Below are 16694 nucleotides of genomic sequence, written 5' to 3'. Positions count from 1 at the left end.
TGAGTCTTGCAAAAAGACGTCCTTGACAGTATAATGCACATTCTTTACATTCTTACAGTCTTCTTTTGATACGGCTTCTTCCGCTCTCTCACAAGATAGTAGACGTGACATAAACTGAATTAACAAAAAAATGGCTGTCAAAAGTTTATTTTCAAGAAGTGTTCTCAACCTCAGAAGAAGCCTACTGGGGTTCCACGAGACTGAAGATACCAAACAGATCTTTGTTGATAGAATTGACAGTGCTAAGCGTTTAATTTTCTTGCTGCCAGTTGTTCATTGGCCTTGGAAAACATGAAGATTTGGCAAACTGATGTTGTTGTTGAAGAAGGTAAGTAGTATAGTCTATAAAAGTAAGTAGTATATATAGTATACAGTAATGTGACTTTATCAACCTGCGAGTGCTTTTTAACATTAACATTTCATTTTACATGGATAAAGTAACAAAGTGAAGTGTTGAAAGTCTGTAGGGCCAGGGAACACCTAGTGGGTTCGGGTATCGTCCAAGCACCTCCTGAAGAACGGAAATTGATTGTACTAGTATTGTAAGTTTAAAATATCGCACAAACAGCAGCTGGGTGTTGTGGCTGTGGTGAAGAGTGGGGGACTAGTGACAAAATGGACGAGTGTTTTTCCGTTCAATTACTAGTGGGTCATCATGCTCATAGCCACCATGACATTTGTATAATAACCTTCGTACATGGAGTCATTATTATTAACAACGTTCATCTTTTCTCAAGTCGCTTTGAAGGACTACCCTCGCTTGTTGACAGTCTTCTTGGCATCACAACCTATGTATATAGAAAATGTAAGTCTTACTACTGTATCAAGCAATAATTATATCGTTACCTCTCTGGCCTCTTTTCTGGAAAGACTCACTGCTAGGGGTTGGTAGTTCTATTATTCATTCCCACATTATTCCTCCAAAGCATAACATAGACCACATCCCATGTACTCTAACTTCCATCAGGCCTACAGATGTTTATACTACTGACTCGACTGACCTGTATTTCCAAAACCTGCCTATTATTCTCACTAATGTGGCCATGATATCAGCATAATTCTTCCCCAAAAATTATGCTGCCAGCACTACCAACCCCTACCCGGGAGAGCTCTCACTTGTTTGCACCCCACTCTACAACTCTAAATGATAGCTAAGATTTGTTTGATATACTGACATTAATTAATGCTGATATAAATTCCTTTTCAGAATCAATTTCGTCAACTTTCTACAATGCACAATGGCGTAGTCTCAAGTCTCAATGCCGTCTATTTATATGCAAGAAAGCAAGGAAAACTCTTTGGAAGAGTTCACTGGAGTAATGCTCACTGTAGCTAACCTGGAGCTGAATAGACATAGCCTTTTACTGTACCTACAGACCTACCTGAGCATTATTTATTTGTCAGCCATAATCATAAATTTTATTTTTGTCTTTTTGATTCTGGTAAAGAAGAAAACCCACCAGGAATGTATTCCCCTCCCTTCTGTGTATTTTTTTTAGTGTTCACTGTGTGTATGAATGGGTTCTGAGCGCTTTTGCGCAAGAGAAAAAAACAGCTCGTTACTAAGGCTTGAATGAAATTTTCGGGGTCAAAGGTCGCGTCCTAGGCAGCTCTTTTATACTCAAAACTCGCTCTGGGATCCGGAAGTGGCTAATGCGGTAATTAAAGCCAACATACTCGTTTAATAAGTTGATGCTAATGCTAAAATAAAAGTTCAAAGTTTTGTATGTCAATTGCCTCTCCTCTGTCTTGAAGCCACCCCCTCACTGATGACATCGTAGGTGTGGTCCTCCTGGTCACACTTGACTGCCTGGTACGCTGGGTTAGCAGCTATGTTGGGGTCGATCTTTATTTCAGTTTGTGTACCTCCAACCACTGAATAGGTTAGGTCAGCTTGTTGTGTAGCCATGGTCACCCTATTTAAGGACACAAGCCATGTATATGCTTAATGTTATACTTTGTATTAGCTCATACTTTTGTTTGTGTTTCCTCTTAAAGACAACACACGTGCTGATTAGTCCAATCATTGTAGCCACTTGTAGGACAACAAGAACAGCAATTACAGCTAGCAGTGAAGTTGAGCTGCCATTGTTATTAGTTGTAGAATACATTTCTGTATATATGCATGGAATTCAAGTTATGCGTTTTGCAGTTTTAAATTACCTTGTAAACTAGTAGGCAACTGTGTAGTAATTTGCATGTTGGTGGACAGTGTACTAGTCCTAGAACATTCACTGCACCGATCTTCATAGTTCTTACAAACAACTCCAAGCTCCACAAAGCTGTCACATTGTTCTTCAACTGGACTACAGTGCCATGTTCCATTGCTTAGTTGTGTACAGTCTAGTCTGTACTCCGGAAATGCTCCAGGAGGAAATGAGTTAGTTACTGCCACCGTGCCTCCTGTAGATGGTAACTAATGAGAATTGTCACAATTGATCCTCCGTTACCTTCAAAATAAATGTATCCCATTTGTGAACAAACAGCTCCTGCCAGTTCTTGACTGCCAGTGCAAACTGTCCTCCATCGCCTGTTTGCACACACCTCCACTCGTCCCTCTCTGTCAGTGGATCCATCCACCAGTCTTATCTCTCCATCAGTGCAGACAGCTGAAATAAATGAAAGCACCGCGGGTGCTGATGCCTCGATAGAGGTACCAAAGCTACATAAAACATAAAGCTACTAATAGCTAGCTTTTATACACATATTAATTATAAAATTATCATGATGAATTTTGCTGCATGCAGAATCCAGAATCACAGGGAAACTCAAAGAGTGGGTAATGATCGACGATGATTGTTATTAATAACGATCGATGCCAAAAGTTAAAGTCTAAAATTAATCAGGCTGCAAGTCAGCAGATCAGAGCCTTGCTGCAGCTCTCTTCTCACTCTTGCAGCTACCAATAGCTAGCGTTCTAGTGCAGAGCTAACTACTAAGTAGAGTAGCAACACTCGTGAACAAGTTTTGCTACTGAAAAGGCTGCAATGGCATTCCAAGTAAGCAAAACTAGGCATAACTCGAGAACGAAGCTTTATTTTGCAAATCCACAAATACCAAGCCAAGAAAACATGACTAGAAGCCTATAGAAACTCTTACTTGCACTTCATTGATCCTTGAGCAGCTGAAACAGTCTACACACACACACACACAGAGACATACAAACACACTACTGTATACCTCGCTTGCGCATGCGCACCGAGGCATAGTAATGTATATCGTCGCAAGCATGCTGGCAACATTATACACCAACCTGGGAAACATGTTGAAGACAAATAAAAACAGGTAATGCAGTTGTCACTGGCCGTGACCATGCATTCTGTGAGATGCTGTCCTGGTTCACTGCAGTTAGTCAGTGTGACAACTTTTCTTTGAGTAGTCCCACACGGTCCATTTGCTCTTACTATAATTATAAAATACATACAAGCTATCTACTTCTCACTTAATTGGTAACTAACTTACCAGATCCACTGTAACCCAGTTGTGTGCATACAAATATTGTCCTCTCGTGGTTCCATTGACTGTCTTGGAGACAGATCCATCTCCATTCTCCATGGTAACAGTACTCCAGGATATTAGAAATAGTCTGTTGAAGTTGTCCATTCAAACATTCTGTCATAATGATTAAAGCCGTGCATGTATAATTATAGGATGTCTATAGCATACGTACCTTGTTGTTGTTGAGTTGAAACAATAGTGACGATAGATAGCAGTAGTGTGCTCAAAACTCTCATGGTGACTATAAGAGCTAGAGTGCATGATCTTTACTATAATTATGCATATATATATATATAGGCATCTGTTAATTTTTATACAGGAAATGACAATCTATAGTAATTTAATAGTTCCTTCTGAAAACTGCGACTTAGAACGTTTACTCTCGTAATTACCGTACCCTCGCAAAAATATGCCCACCCATTTCTGCAAGAAGTTTAGGCTTATTATCTTGGTTTAAATAGTGGCAGAATTTGACGTTAAAGCTTCTTTGTCGAGCAAAAGCTAAGAAACTTGAACTTGCACGTTGGCAGCTAGCTAACTAGCTACTTTTTCTTCTTCTTTGTAGCCTCATTGTTAGGAGAGTAGCCCAATTGGGTGGACGAACAATATAAATAGCTAAAAAATATATAAAGCTTCCATTTTGATTCTTCGACACGTTTTCGTGGTATATGTACTTGCCGTCGCCACGTTGTATTTGGCTGAGTTTAAGACGCCTGTGTTCTTGACCTCCGTGCAAACAGACAAATTTTCCAACACTATAGAAAGCAGCATTTTGGAGACCTTTTGGTGTATTCAAGTCCATGAAACCACTACCCCAGATTTTGTCTTCTTCCTCCAATGAGATGGTCTCAGCTTGCTTCACCTTTCTTCCAACACCATCAGAATGCAACTTGTTGAAGTAGTTGTCAAGTGTACGTTGAAGTGGTCTGAACCGGGTGTATTTTTTGTCGAGGAAATTTGGGCATCCGACAGGGTTTGATTCACGCATACACCTCAAGACGCCACAAAGGAGGGAGTGAAGAGTTGCCAGTGGATATTGAGCTCCGTTTGTCTTCCTTGTTTCGACAATGAATTTAGAAAGTTGGTTGTTGATGGTGTCTGGATCAGTGCACTGCAGGAAGTCTTCAGGAACTTGGTCTTCAGGGTGAATGGCATTCCTGGTAGATTTCCAGGCCTCAAAACTGGTCATTGCCCACTTGGTGTTCTTGGAGGTGTTCTGTGGAATCAGCCCTTTCGAAAATTCTGCCAGTGTGCTGGCAGATGAAAACTCAAAACGAGACTGGGGGAGGGGCTGAAGGTCTCCATGTCCTAAAAAGAAGTTATTGTAGAGTCAATACTAGATAGTCATAATTCAAATTTTTGTGCAGTATTAATTTTTTTGCAGTGGAGTTTACCTTCGCTTGCCTGGTCAGCCATAGAATTAGAAGGAGAGCAAGGAAGGGCGGGCTCAATGCTTGTAAGAGAGAGGGGGAGCATTCACTTGGCTTCCTTGGAGAGGGAGTGGCTGACTTCCCGCAATTCCTGGGCAGCCTGTCCATTCGCACATACCAATGCAAGACTCGGAGTATTGACAAGCCATTGTTTTTTGCCGTTTCTCGTTTTGAATGTGGTTGTCAAGTAGTATGTTGCTGTTATATACCCGGTAGTTATGGTGGTCATGCAGCAACCAATCAGATGGGATATATATCAGTTAATACACAGTGCCTCGGGGTTTATGACAGTAAACCACACCTCCCCCTCGGGCTTACGCCCTCGTAGTCGGACCCCTCTACACTGTACATTAACTAATACATATGTCATCAGCCGAGGGTTTGCACTTTAGTGCTCTAGTTAAAATGTTAATGCACTCAGTGATTCACTAATACTAATAAACGACAAAAGGGTAGCATATTTTCCTCCATCTGTTTATCATCTCTGTTCACTCTACTAGAGCTGTGTGTTGATGTCCTGTTGTGTGTAGCTCTGATTGCTCCTTGTTGAGATAGTACCATCAACACTGTGTGGGAATAGCAGTGAACAACATTTAGTAAGAGCAACATATTAGTATGGGTAAACATGAGGTGTGTGTTTAGGACCACTCACTGTTGTTTGTGCACAGTCTGTCCTCTCCTGCATGAGTAGAATAACACAGGACACTATCCAACCAACTGATACAGCTAGTAACAGAGCCACCAGTACACCAATGACAGCAATGAAGGTGGTGCATGGAATTGCCAGCACGTGAGATACTTAGGTCTGATTAAGCCTGTACATAAATTATTACTACCTCATGTTAAAGACAGCAAACAGCACCATTATCTTGTTGGTAAGAGTGTTTCAACAAGCACCAGCGGCAATGCAAACCACACAAAATTATTAATGTCACACTGATACCCGCACCCACCGGAAATGATATCAAAGGGGGTGTAACTCTCTATTTTCGCGCGCTACTATGCGGAATACTCCTTGCCTCTCTTACTCAGCACCTACCTACCACTTTTTCTAGATCTGCCACTGGGTTTGTGCACAGTCATGGGTGGGGGAATATTATTTTGTACACTACCGAATATGTATAATGATGCACATTTATCTAACTTGTATGCTGGTTGACAATGTAGACAGTGTACTAGTCCTAGAACATTCACTGTATAGATCTTCATAGTTCTACAAACAACACCAAGCTCCACAAAGCTGACACATTGTTGTTCAACTGGACTACAGTGCCATGTTGCATTGCTTAGTTGTGTACAGTCTAGTCTGTACTCTGGGAATGCTCCGGGAGGAAATGAGTTTGGTAGTGCAATAGCACTTGCTGTTAATTGTAGTACATTCACAGTAAATTAAATATCAATTTCACGTTACCTTCAAAGATGTATCCCATTTGTGAACAAATGGCTCCTGCCAGTTCTTGACTGCCATTGCAAACTGTCCTCCATCGCCTGCCACCCACACACACCTCCACTCGTCCCTCTCTGTCAGTGGATCCACCCACCAATCTTATCTCTCCATCAGTGCAGATGGCTGAAATAAATTTAGTATGCTAAAACGGCATGGCAACATTATATACACTAACCTGCAGAACATCTTAAAAACAAGTAAGAACAGGTAGTGCAGCTGTCACTGGCCGTGACCATGCATTCTGTGAGATGCTGTTCATTGCAGTTAGTCAGTGTGACAACTTTTCTTTGAATAGTCCCACATATCTCGTCTGCTACTCCTGTATATAAAAGATATTACAAGCTATCTACTCCTAACTTGATAACTAACTCACCAAGTGCACTGTAACCCAGTTGTGTGCATACAGATATTGTCCTCTCTTGGTTCCACTGACTATCTTGGTAACAGATCCATCTCCATTCTCCATTGTAACAGTACACAGGGATATCAGAAATAGTATGTTGAAGTTTTCCATTCAAATATTCTGCATGTTCATGAAATTCATTGTATATAGGTGTCTATATATAGCATTATAATTACATACATACCTTGTTGTTGAGTTGAAATAGTAGTAAAGATAGATATCAGTACGCTAAACACTTTCATGTTGACTATAAGAGCTAGAGTGATCTTTGTAGGCATCTGTTTATAGGTCATACAATTTTACAGGAAATGACAATCTTATAAGTTACATGATTTACTTCCTATTGAAAATTGCCACTTAAAAGTACCTTAAACAATTATTTGTTCACTCTCCAGCTATAATTATAGAGTATTATGCTATAGCTTAATTTAAGGTATCAATAATCCGACACAATATGGATGTTCGTTCATCTAAGGAAACAAGCGGTCGTTTGCACCATCAGTTATTTTTATTTATACTACCAAGTATTCAAGAACTGAGAATATGCTAATGTGTAAGTGGAATATGGAACAACTAGAGCACTGAGTGCAAACCCTTGGCGTTTAGTGTAATCTAAAGCTTCGAGTCAAAGCATCAAAATCTGCCAAATTCACTATACCTTTTGAAGCTATCTATGGTACAAACACAGCGCTATCGCATCGAGGTGAGCAGATGGAATACACAAAACGACAAACCAAACAGACAGACTGACCGACTACTATAATCCGAGGCGCTAATTATATAATTATAGCTTGCTATCATTGTGACGTAATGTTATACTGTTTTACTGGCGGTTTATGATTCATCATGTATTTCACCATACATTCTATGTCAAGACTCAATGAGAGTTCATTTGTTGTGTTGATAGATCTATAGCTTTTTCTACTGGATGTGATAATTATAAAACATCGCCATATACATGTCTGACCTTACGCAAAATTAGACAACAACATCGATCATTGGACATAGCTTACCGTTTCTCCTGAAGGGGATTTGCTGAGATAAGATATATATGCTTATAAGAAGTCCCCAAATTTGGAGTTGCAACGTGCTTGCACGGCTATGCAGTGAGGGTTTCTGTCGAGGCACTCATGGATCAATATTCGGTAGCGGGGTTCGATTATACGTTGTCACAGATCTTTGGTATAATAATACCTCATTGAGCTATGCAAATATACAGTCGCAGTATATATTATAGTACACATACTAGGTCTTATCATTTGTACGTTTTTTATAGTTCGAGGCGAAGAGAAATGCTTAAGATTATCAGCTAATTATTTACTAATAAGTGCACAACAGCAATTCAATGCTGCGAGTGTCATGTATAGAAGGAAGGGGATGGATATTTTAATTATACACATGACTTGTGCAAGTCTTGTCCATCATTTGTCTTGTCCATCTATATTCACAAGTCATGTGTATAATGAAAGCACCGTGGGTGCTGATGCCTCGTGGAGATGCCAAAGCTACATAACATAAAGCTACTAATAGCTTTTATGCACATGATCAACAATTTAATTTTGCTGCATGCAAAAACTCACAGAGTGGGTAATGATCTACCATAATTGTTGTTAAAAACGATGGATGCCAAAAGTTCAAGTCTAAAATTAATGGCTGCATTAGCAGAGCCCAGAGGAGGTACACCAATGTCAAAAGGTCACTAATTAAAACATCACGTGGGCTTATGTTTTACATGTAAAACTGAGTTTACCCTCACGCCCCTGGGTTTATACACCACCACTATAGCTTCATCCTTTTTATAATCATAGCAGAAATCAGTTGAGCTATCGCGCCCCAGACGAAACAGCTTGAGAAAAGAGATCTCAGATTTAATTGCAACCTTTGACCTTTGATTGCATTCTTTGAAACCACAAGATATGGAAAATTAGCCTTCTGTAGCTAGGGTATAAATTATGATGTACTAGTTTGCTGCACTGGATAGAACTAGGTATAGCAAGCTTTCCAAGCAAGCAAATAAACGGTCAAGAGCAACAGAAACGGTATCTGCTATAATCCAAGCAAAGGTCAAGAACCCAGGACAAGATGATTAATGTTTCACTGATTAAAAATGCACACCGAGGCATAATTAATAAAAGGCTGTCAATCAAATCTTAATGCACTCTGTGACTCATGACAATCAGCTATAATCAATAATTAATACACACAGATAATTATAGAGTGAACGTTCAGCACAGGCAGTTTTTGAATCTTAAGTATAGCTATATACTCCATATTTTATTAGCCAGCTATATATCAAGTTAGTATAATTATATATAGGCTGCATAATTATAGTCTAACTGGAGTGTTTGATTATCGTGTGGAAATCAACTTTGTTGCCAGAACGGGAGAATTTTCTGTTGGTCTTTCTGCTAGCCGTCGTCATGGCTGCCACGCCACCCAACGTGGTGCTGTTCCTAGTTGATGATGTGGGTGTATACTGTACATCTGTGTAATAATTATGTAGTTGTGTAGCTGTGTGAGTTGTGGGTGTGCTTGCATGAAATGAAAGCACCACAGGTGGTGCTGATGCCTCGGTGGAGATGCCAAAGCTACATAACATAAAGTTTTTATACACAATCATGATAAAACAATTTAATTTTGCTGCATGCAAAAACTCACAGAGTGGGTAATGACCGACCATGATTGTTGTTAAAAACGATCGATGCCAAAAGTTAAAGTCTAAAATTAATGGCTGCATTAGCAGCTCGCAGAGCCTTGAAGCTCTCTTGTCACTCTTGCAGCTACCAATAGCTAGCGTTCTAGTGCAGAGCTAACTACTAAGTAGAGTAGCAACACTCGGTAAGCAAGTTTGGCTACGTGCTCTACTGAAAAGGCTGCAATGGCATTCCAAGTAAGCAAAACTAGGCATAACTCGAGAACAAAGCATTATTTTGCAAATCCACGAATTAAAATCCAAGTAAACATGACTAGAAGCCTATAAAAACTCTTACTTGCACTTGATTCATCCTTGAGCAGCTGTAGCAGTCTACACAGACACACACACAGACACACAAACACACTACCGTATACCTCGCTTGCACATGCGCACCGAGGCATAATAACCACTGCTTTTTCTTCTGTGCCTGCAGATATAAGTAGTGAGTGTGGTACATCCTTACTACATGGGTAGACCTATGATTATAATTATAACTAGGGTGACACAAGGTGTCATGGGGCGAGCGTGAGCGCAGTACAGGTGGTTCACATCTATGTGTTGTGAATACCTATGCCTGTCTTGTTCTAAGCGTGCGTGTCTGGCCTCAGGAGTGTCTGTAGAAAAAAACACTGGTTTATCATCATGAACGCCACTGACAAGTGGCACTTACCCGAGGCTCTGCTGGTTTGAGTTGAAGCAGCCATTTGCTGTAGGCGTGCCTGTCTGGCCTCAGGAGTATCTGTAATGAAAATTACACTGGCTTATATCACCTGTACGCCACCTGTACTTACCTGAAGCTCTGCTGGTTTGGGTGGAAGCAGCCATTTGCTGTAGGTGTGCCTGCCTAGCCTCAGGAATCTCTGTGTCCCGTCTCAGTTGCTGGGATGCTCTATTGGCATCCAGTGCAATTGAATTTGAGTGCCCTGTGCTTTTCTCTGCGTTTGGCTAGCCTGACTTCTTTCTCTTCAGCTGTTTCTTGGGCTCTTGCTTGTCTGTTTCGATCCCTCCTTATTCGAAGTCTTTCTTGTTTGCGTTCATTGTCAGGATTCATTTTATGCAACTTTTTCTTATGCCTCCAATTGTGCAAAATACACGACAAATACACGAAATTGGTAAGGACCGCGTGTGTAAAAACCGGCTATCAGGCCGCACGTACCATGACATACATACATACATACATACATACAGAGAAATTGTCTACCGAGGTCACTAAGATAGGGCTCGCTACGCTCGCCCCAATGACTGTGTATATAGCTGGTTCATTTATGTTGCTTGTCACTATCCCCCTACACCCACCCACACACCTACATGCACACACACACACACACACACACACACACACGCCCACACAGTTTGGCTATGATGACCTCACTCCCTACGGACACCCCACCTCCAATACCCCTCACATCCAGTTACTAGCCGAGCAGGGTCTCGTCTTCACTCAGTTCTACACCACTAGTCCAGTGTGTTGTCCGTCTCGAGCAGCAGACTAGGTCGGGGATATATTCGGGGGTGTTTGAACCTAACGACCTTGGAGGTAAGATAAAGGATCACGGAGATTACCTTTATTCAAAATTATATATTCATGCAACTCTATTACGGGGGGGGGGGGGGGTCAGACTACCGTCTGGTAAAATGTACACATGACCTGTACATGATGCAGCAATTGTCCACAATTACACATGTAAGGTTCTCTCCTCTATATACGTGTCGTCATGAGCCACTGCATAGGTTAGGTCAGCTTGTTGTGTAGCCATGGTCACCCTAAACAAGTTGTTATAAGAACACAAGTGCTTAGATTATTAATGCATTATAGTTTGTTATAGCTCCTACTTTCGTTTGTGTTTCCTCTTAAAGACAATACAGGTGCTGATTAGTGCAATCATTGTAGCCACTTGTAGGACAACAAGAACAGCAATTACTGCTAGCAGTGAAGTTGAGCTGCCATTGTTATTAGTTGTTTCACATGGAGTATAAGACAGTTCTGTGTGCATGGATATCTAGCAATTGGTGCTTTGGTACGAAGATAAACTCTATATACCTTCTAAACTAGTAGCTATATAGGCATATGTGTAGTGACTTGCATGTTGGTTAACAGAGCACAGTCCTTCAAGCGTTCATTGTATAAATCTTCATAGTTCTTACAAACAACTCCAAGCTCCACAAAGCTGTCACATTCTTGTTCAACTGGACTATAGTGCCATGTTCCATTACTTAGTTGTGTAAAGTCCAGTCTGTACTCTGGAAATGCTCCAGGAGGAAATCAGTTGGCCACAGTGCTCTCTGTTGATGGATCATAAAATCATTTATCAATCCACTCTCTTACCTTCAAAGGTGTATCCCATTTGTGAACAAACGGCTCCTGCTAGTTCTTGACTGCCAGTGCAAACTGTCCTCCATAAAGTTGGGGGACTTCCTACACACACCTCCACTCGTCCCTCTCTGTCAGTGGATCCTCTCACCAGTCTTATCTCTCCATCAGCACAGTTAGCTGTATACATTATCCGTAATAGCGGGTTATTTTCGTATAGTGGAAATTTCGCATAGAGAATCATACGAAAAGTTAACTATGAAATTATTCTACCGCAATACGTTCAACATAACTATCCTGAGCTGTACGAATTGTTAAAATTTAATTGAGTAGTTCATACGAAAATGTGCACTAACTAAAATTACCCTCCATAATTATGGTAACTACCGTATAGCACAAAATTTCCGAGGGGCTTAATTTTCGCTGTTTTTGTGAGTTAATAGTAATTCTACGAAAATTAAGGTTCCAAATTGTTCTTTAATTAGAATTATAACGTGCAAATATTAAAGGCGTGGCTTTCGGTAAGCAGTCAACCCACAAAACGTATTCAACAAAATGCTTTTTTTTCCACAAAATTTAAGTGCCTCGAAAATTTCGTGCTATACTTTATTATTTCTATACGACAAGAGAATAACGTCCAAAATTTTATTGGTAAAACTGAGATTAACCTTCGATACACCGTAGAAACACAAGAGAGCACTCAGTATAGTTGTCGTCACTGGGCATCACTATATGCATCCTGTTAGTCCTGGTTCGTTGCATTCACTCAGAGTGATAAATGTTCCTGCACCACTCTGACGTGACCCTTTCAGTGTTACTATTAGAAATATGCAGACTGTGTATACTTCATACACGCTGTATAATTATTATAACTACCAAAAAAATCTCGGTAACCCAGTCGTGCACACACAGCCCTTGTCATATCCAGACTCCACTGACTCGCTGAGTAATAGACCAATCTACATTCTCCATTGTAACAATACTCAAGGAGATTGGAATGAAGTTTACGAATTTGCCCATATTGAAGCACTCTGTATTTGCACAGTAAACTGCTTATCTATACTAAGATTACTTATGAACATACCTTGTTGAGCAGTGCCGATAGTTGAAATGATCGACAACAGTATAGTACTCCGTGGTGAACAGTCATGCTGGTCATAGTGCTTTGTTTGTTTCAACTTAGAGAGAACTATATAATTGTAATGCTCAAGAGACTAAAAGTTGAGTACAGCATTTAGTATAATATTATGTCAACAGGAAACACTAGTTGCTGTCTGTCATGCAGAGAAGGGGGGGGGGGGTCTTGGAGAATATATACATGCAATATGCGGAGTTATAAAATGAGTGCATGAAATAGCCGTGACCCATTCAATTTGTTTTACACTATATACTTGTAGCTAATGCACTAAATGTTAATCTAATATAACATTATTAGCTATACCTACTCTGTTAGTATGGCTGTCATAGTACTAAATTCATTGATGTCCGTACTTGTTATCACCATCACCACGGCTTGGCTATGAGTGACAGACCTCACCTCCTATGAACATCACTCCTTAGAAGAACATTCTGACCAATTAATGTCTATGTTTCTTTGTCTAAACAAATACTGAATAGATCTACGTCCTAGGGCACATACTATAAAAATTATGCCTGTAAGCCGCGAGGCATCACACAGTAGCATGCAGCGCTTGATAACTAACTTACCAAAATCAATTTAACCCAGTTTTCATTGCACACATTATGTCATTTTTGTATCAAAATTCCATAGAACTATATCCGATGCACTATGATGAGACATTATACACCCAGTGATTGTGTGTGATGGTATTTTGCAGCAGAAACTTTAGTTGCCCGATAGTCACTCACTATTCAGAGTGAATAGCTAATTACTCTAGTTGTTTGGTTATGTACAGTCTGTGTACCAACAACATGCTTATTTAGCAATCACTGAAAGCTTATCATTATTGCCATGCAGGCTATTCCAGGGGGTGTCTGGTAGAATGTACACTATAGCATAATTATAGCTATAATCATAGCAGTGAGAGCAAGCAAAAAACTCCTCGTTGAGGTAACATTGTATGTATAGTTAGTGTATACACGTTTTGTACACGATGCAGCAAATGACCACTTATATAGTTTCCTCTAATGATGTATCGTTAAAAACAGTCACCTAGCACATAACATATAATTAATAAGTAAGGTATAGCTAGCTACACAACCATCGAAGTATCTTTGCAAAACAAATACATGTCAATTGCCCCTCCTCTGTCTTGAAACCACCCCCTCACTGACGACATCGTAGGTGTGGTCCTCTTGGTCACACTTGACTGCCTCATACGCTGGGTTAGCAGCTATGTTGGGGTCGATCTTCATTTCAGTTTGTGTGCCTCCAACCACTGCATATGTTAAGTCAGCTTGTTGTGTAGCCATAAGCATCCTACATATATACAAGTATTATAAGAATTAACACATGCGTGCAAGCGCTTAGGAGACAAATGTATTATAGTTTGTTACAGCTTTACTTTTGTTTGAGTTTCTTCTTAAAGACAACACAGGTGCTGATTAGTATCGTCATTGTAGCCACTTGTAACACAACAAGAACAGCAATTACTGCTAGCAGTGAAGTTGAGCTGCCATTGTTAGTAGTTGTTTCACATGGAGTAGAAGACAGTCCTGTGTGCATGGAGATCTAGCAATTGGTGCTTTGGTACGAAGATAAAATCTATATACCTTCTAAACTAGTAGCTATAGGCATCTGTGTATTGACTTGCATGTTGGTTGACAGAGCACAGTCATTGTATAGATCTTCATAGTTCTTACAAACAACTCCAAGCTCCACAAAGCTGTCACATTGTTGTTTTACTGGATTACAGTGCCATGTTCCATTGCTTAGTTGTGTACAGTCCAGTCTGTACTCTGGAAATACTCCAGGAGGAAATGGGTTCGCCACAGTACTTTCTGTTGATAGATCATAAAATTCATAGCACATTTATCAATCCACTCTCTTACTTTCAAAGGTGTATCCCATTTGTGAACAAACAGCTCTTGCCAGTTCTTGACTGCCAGTGCAAATTGTCCTCCATCGCCTGCCACCCACACACACCTCCACTCGTCCCTCTCTGTCAGTGGATCCACCCACCAGTCTTGTCTTTCCATGAGTGCAGGTAGCTGAAATAAATAAAATTAAATGGCAACCTTGTTATATATAATAATATGAACGCACCTAGGAAGCATGTTAAAGACAATATAGAACAGGTAGTACAGCTATCACTGGCCATGACCATGCATTCTGTGAGATGCTGTCCTGGTTCACTGCAGTTAGTCAGTGTGACAACTTTTCTTTGAGTAGTCCCACATGACCTTCCTCCTATTCCTATAAGATACATACATATAAGATACATACATACAAGCTATCTACTCCTCACTTGATAACTAACTTACCGGAGTCACTGTAACCCAGTTGTGTGCATGCAGATATTGTCCTCTCTCGGTTCCACTGACTGTCATCATGACAGATCAGGCTCCATTCTCCATTGTAACAGTACTCCAGGGAATTAGAAATAGTTTCTTGAATTTGTCCATTCAAACATTCTGTAATAATATTCTGTTTATGAAATTCATTATTACAACTGATACAGCTGGTAACAGAGCCACCAGTACACCAATGCCAGCAGTTAGGGCGATGGAATTATCAGTACATGTAGACTTGTCGTCATAAGTACATGTGCATGCCACTGGAGTGATTAGTGCCTCAGTTGAATATATATGGGATGTATAGTGAAGTAAAATACTGTTTATGTCGAGAATGGAGAAGGATCTGTTCCAGAGACAGTCAGTGGCTGCCTGTACAGAACTGGGCTACAGTGATTCTGGTAAGTCAACTATATACTCGTATATAGATATAAATTAACGTGATTCTTCATTTTAGAGATTACTGCAATTAGAACAGTGTGTCATGAACATTCTCTATAAATGTTCATTCTGAGTGACTGCAAAGAACCATGCAGGACTAACCAATTGCACAGTGACACCTAGTGACAGCTGTGATGATACCCCATGCTTTGTTGTGAGTTTGCAAACGTGCAACACAGGTTGGTCATGATTTTCAGAGTGCATCTAAAATAATTTTGAATTTCAGCCAACTGCATAATTGGAGAGATAAGGCTGGTGAGTGGATCCACTGACAGAGAGGGACGAGTGGAGGTGTGTACGAGTGGCAGGAAATGGAGGACAGTTTGCACTGGCAGTCAAGAACTGGCAGGAGCCGTTTGTTCACAAATAGGATACATCTTTGAAGGTAACAGAGGATGAATAACATTGCTCTAATTCTATGCATCAGCTCATGCACAAAATCTACAGGAAGCTCGGTGGCAGTAACCAACTCATTTCCTCCTGGAGCATTCCCAGAGTACAGACTAAACTGTACACAACTAAGCAATGGAGCATGGCACTGTATAGTCCAGTTGAACAACAATGTGTCAGCTTTGTGGAGCTTGGAGTTGTTTGTAAAAGCTATGAAAATCTATACAATGATTGTTCTGAACAGCCAGTAGCTACTACACAGACATCTACCGTACCAAGGTAGACTAATAATTATTAACTGCAGGAGTTCATATGAACTCCTGACGCTAGACATTATAACAGTACTCAAGTAAACTAAGTGTTGTATTAGATTCACGAAGTTGTCGACTGAAGCACTCTGCATTGCAAGATTCAGAATGTGCAGTATATATATACACATAACTATATACCTGATGACTGAGCTGTAGCAATAGCAGTAGTGGCAGCCAACAACAATAAGCTTGTGACTTGCATTTTGATACATCATCACACTGCATGGCTACATTGCATGGCTATTATAAACTTCATTTGGCCAATCTTGTACAGGATGTTGTTATAAACCTCAT

General features: G+C 40.3%; 3 protein-coding genes and 2 long non-coding RNA genes across 7 annotated transcripts; 1 reads left to right on the top strand and 4 right to left on the bottom strand.

Annotated features, from left to right (window-relative positions):
* The first annotated feature begins 636 nt into the window (after window positions 1-636).
* Window positions 637-1567, top strand: LOC135344067 (uncharacterized). The gene is made up of 2 exons (XR_010397319.1): window positions 637-805; window positions 1208-1567. It is a non-coding gene; the product is annotated as an uncharacterized LOC135344067 (long non-coding RNA).
* Window positions 1568-1660: 93 nt separating this feature from the next.
* Window positions 1661-7059, bottom strand: LOC135344056 (scavenger receptor cysteine-rich type 1 protein M130-like). Its single transcript, XM_064541135.1, has 13 exons — window positions 6963-7059; window positions 6749-6898; window positions 6551-6694; window positions 6340-6498; window positions 5581-6289; window positions 4893-5494; window positions 3671-4806; window positions 3463-3612; window positions 3254-3403; window positions 2451-2609; window positions 2164-2403; window positions 1975-2113; window positions 1661-1916 (listed from the first exon to the last, which is right to left on the bottom strand). Exons 7-13 carry the CDS (start codon window positions 3732-3734, stop codon window positions 1730-1732), a joined length of 1089 nt encoding a protein of 362 aa, XP_064397205.1. The 5' UTR covers window positions 3735-4806; window positions 4893-5494; window positions 5581-6289; window positions 6340-6498; window positions 6551-6694; window positions 6749-6898; window positions 6963-7059; the 3' UTR covers window positions 1661-1729.
* Window positions 4037-4914, bottom strand: LOC135344327 (uncharacterized). The gene is made up of 2 exons (XM_064541495.1): window positions 4893-4914; window positions 4037-4806 (listed from the first exon to the last, which is right to left on the bottom strand). The coding sequence occupies exons 1-2, from the start codon at window positions 4912-4914 to the stop codon at window positions 4037-4039; spliced, it is 792 nt and encodes a 263-aa protein (XP_064397565.1).
* A 1900-nt stretch (window positions 7060-8959) lies between the features above and the next one.
* Window positions 8960-16643, bottom strand: LOC135344057 (uncharacterized). Of its 3 annotated transcripts, none has more exons than XR_010397316.1 (9): window positions 16539-16643; window positions 15229-15378; window positions 15011-15160; window positions 14797-14955; window positions 14518-14745; window positions 14310-14460; window positions 10265-11237; window positions 10144-10212; window positions 8960-10087 (listed from the first exon to the last, which is right to left on the bottom strand). XR_010397316.1 is itself a non-coding variant. In XM_064541136.1 (7 exons), exons 1-7 carry the CDS (start codon window positions 16600-16602, stop codon window positions 14038-14040), a joined length of 1089 nt encoding a protein of 362 aa, XP_064397206.1. In that variant the 5' UTR covers window positions 16603-16643; the 3' UTR covers window positions 13855-14037. The 3 variants fall into 3 exon arrangements, 1 of the variants encoding a protein (XP_064397206.1); XR_010397317.1 differs by lacking the exon at window positions 14310-14460 and adding an exon at window positions 11307-11457; XM_064541136.1 differs by lacking the exons at window positions 8960-10087; window positions 10144-10212; window positions 10265-11237 and adding an exon at window positions 13855-14224.
* On the bottom strand, window positions 11466-12953 carry LOC135344070 (uncharacterized). The gene is made up of 3 exons (XR_010397321.1): window positions 12453-12953; window positions 11800-11964; window positions 11466-11756 (listed from the first exon to the last, which is right to left on the bottom strand). It is a non-coding gene; the product is annotated as an uncharacterized LOC135344070 (long non-coding RNA).
* Window positions 16644-16694: the final 51 nt, after the last annotated feature.

The sequence above is a fragment of the Halichondria panicea genome, chromosome 11, assembly GCF_963675165.1.
Source record: "Halichondria panicea chromosome 11, odHalPani1.1, whole genome shotgun sequence".
Classification (NCBI taxonomy): Eukaryota; Metazoa; Porifera; class Demospongiae; order Suberitida; family Halichondriidae; genus Halichondria; species Halichondria panicea.
Note: the sequence above shows the minus strand (reverse complement) of the source record. Positions and strands in the feature narration are given on the sequence as shown.

What these genes read in the sequence shown, in the direction of transcription:
- LOC135344056 (XM_064541135.1), bottom strand. Translation starts at nt 3,734, where the DNA reads ATGAGAGTTTTGAGCACACTACTGCTATCTATCGTCACTATTGTTTCA. An exon ending in GTCTTCAACATGTTTCCCAG is followed by an intron (nt 2,610 to 3,253) that starts GTTGGTGTATAA and finishes CATTTATTTCAG; the next exon opens with CTGTCTGCACTGATGGAGAG. An exon ending in AAGAGGAAACACAAACAAAA is followed by an intron (nt 1,917 to 1,974) that starts GTATGAGCTAAT and finishes GTCCTTAAATAG; the next exon opens with GGTGACCATGGCTACACAAC.
- LOC135344327 (XM_064541495.1), bottom strand. Translation starts at nt 4,914, where the DNA reads ATGGCTGACCAGGCAAGCGAAG. An exon ending in GGCTGACCAGGCAAGCGAAG is followed by an intron (nt 4,807 to 4,892) that starts GTAAACTCCACT and finishes ACTTCTTTTTAG; the next exon opens with GACATGGAGACCTTCAGCCC.
- LOC135344057 (XM_064541136.1), bottom strand. Translation starts at nt 16,602, where the DNA reads ATGCAAGTCACAAGCTTATTGTTGTTGGCTGCCACTACTGCTATTGCT. An exon ending in GTCTTTAACATGCTTCCTAG is followed by an intron (nt 14,956 to 15,010) that starts GTGCGTTCATAT and finishes TATTTATTTCAG; the next exon opens with CTACCTGCACTCATGGAAAG. An exon ending in AAGAAGAAACTCAAACAAAA is followed by an intron (nt 14,225 to 14,309) that starts GTAAAGCTGTAA and finishes GTATATATGTAG; the next exon opens with GATGCTTATGGCTACACAAC.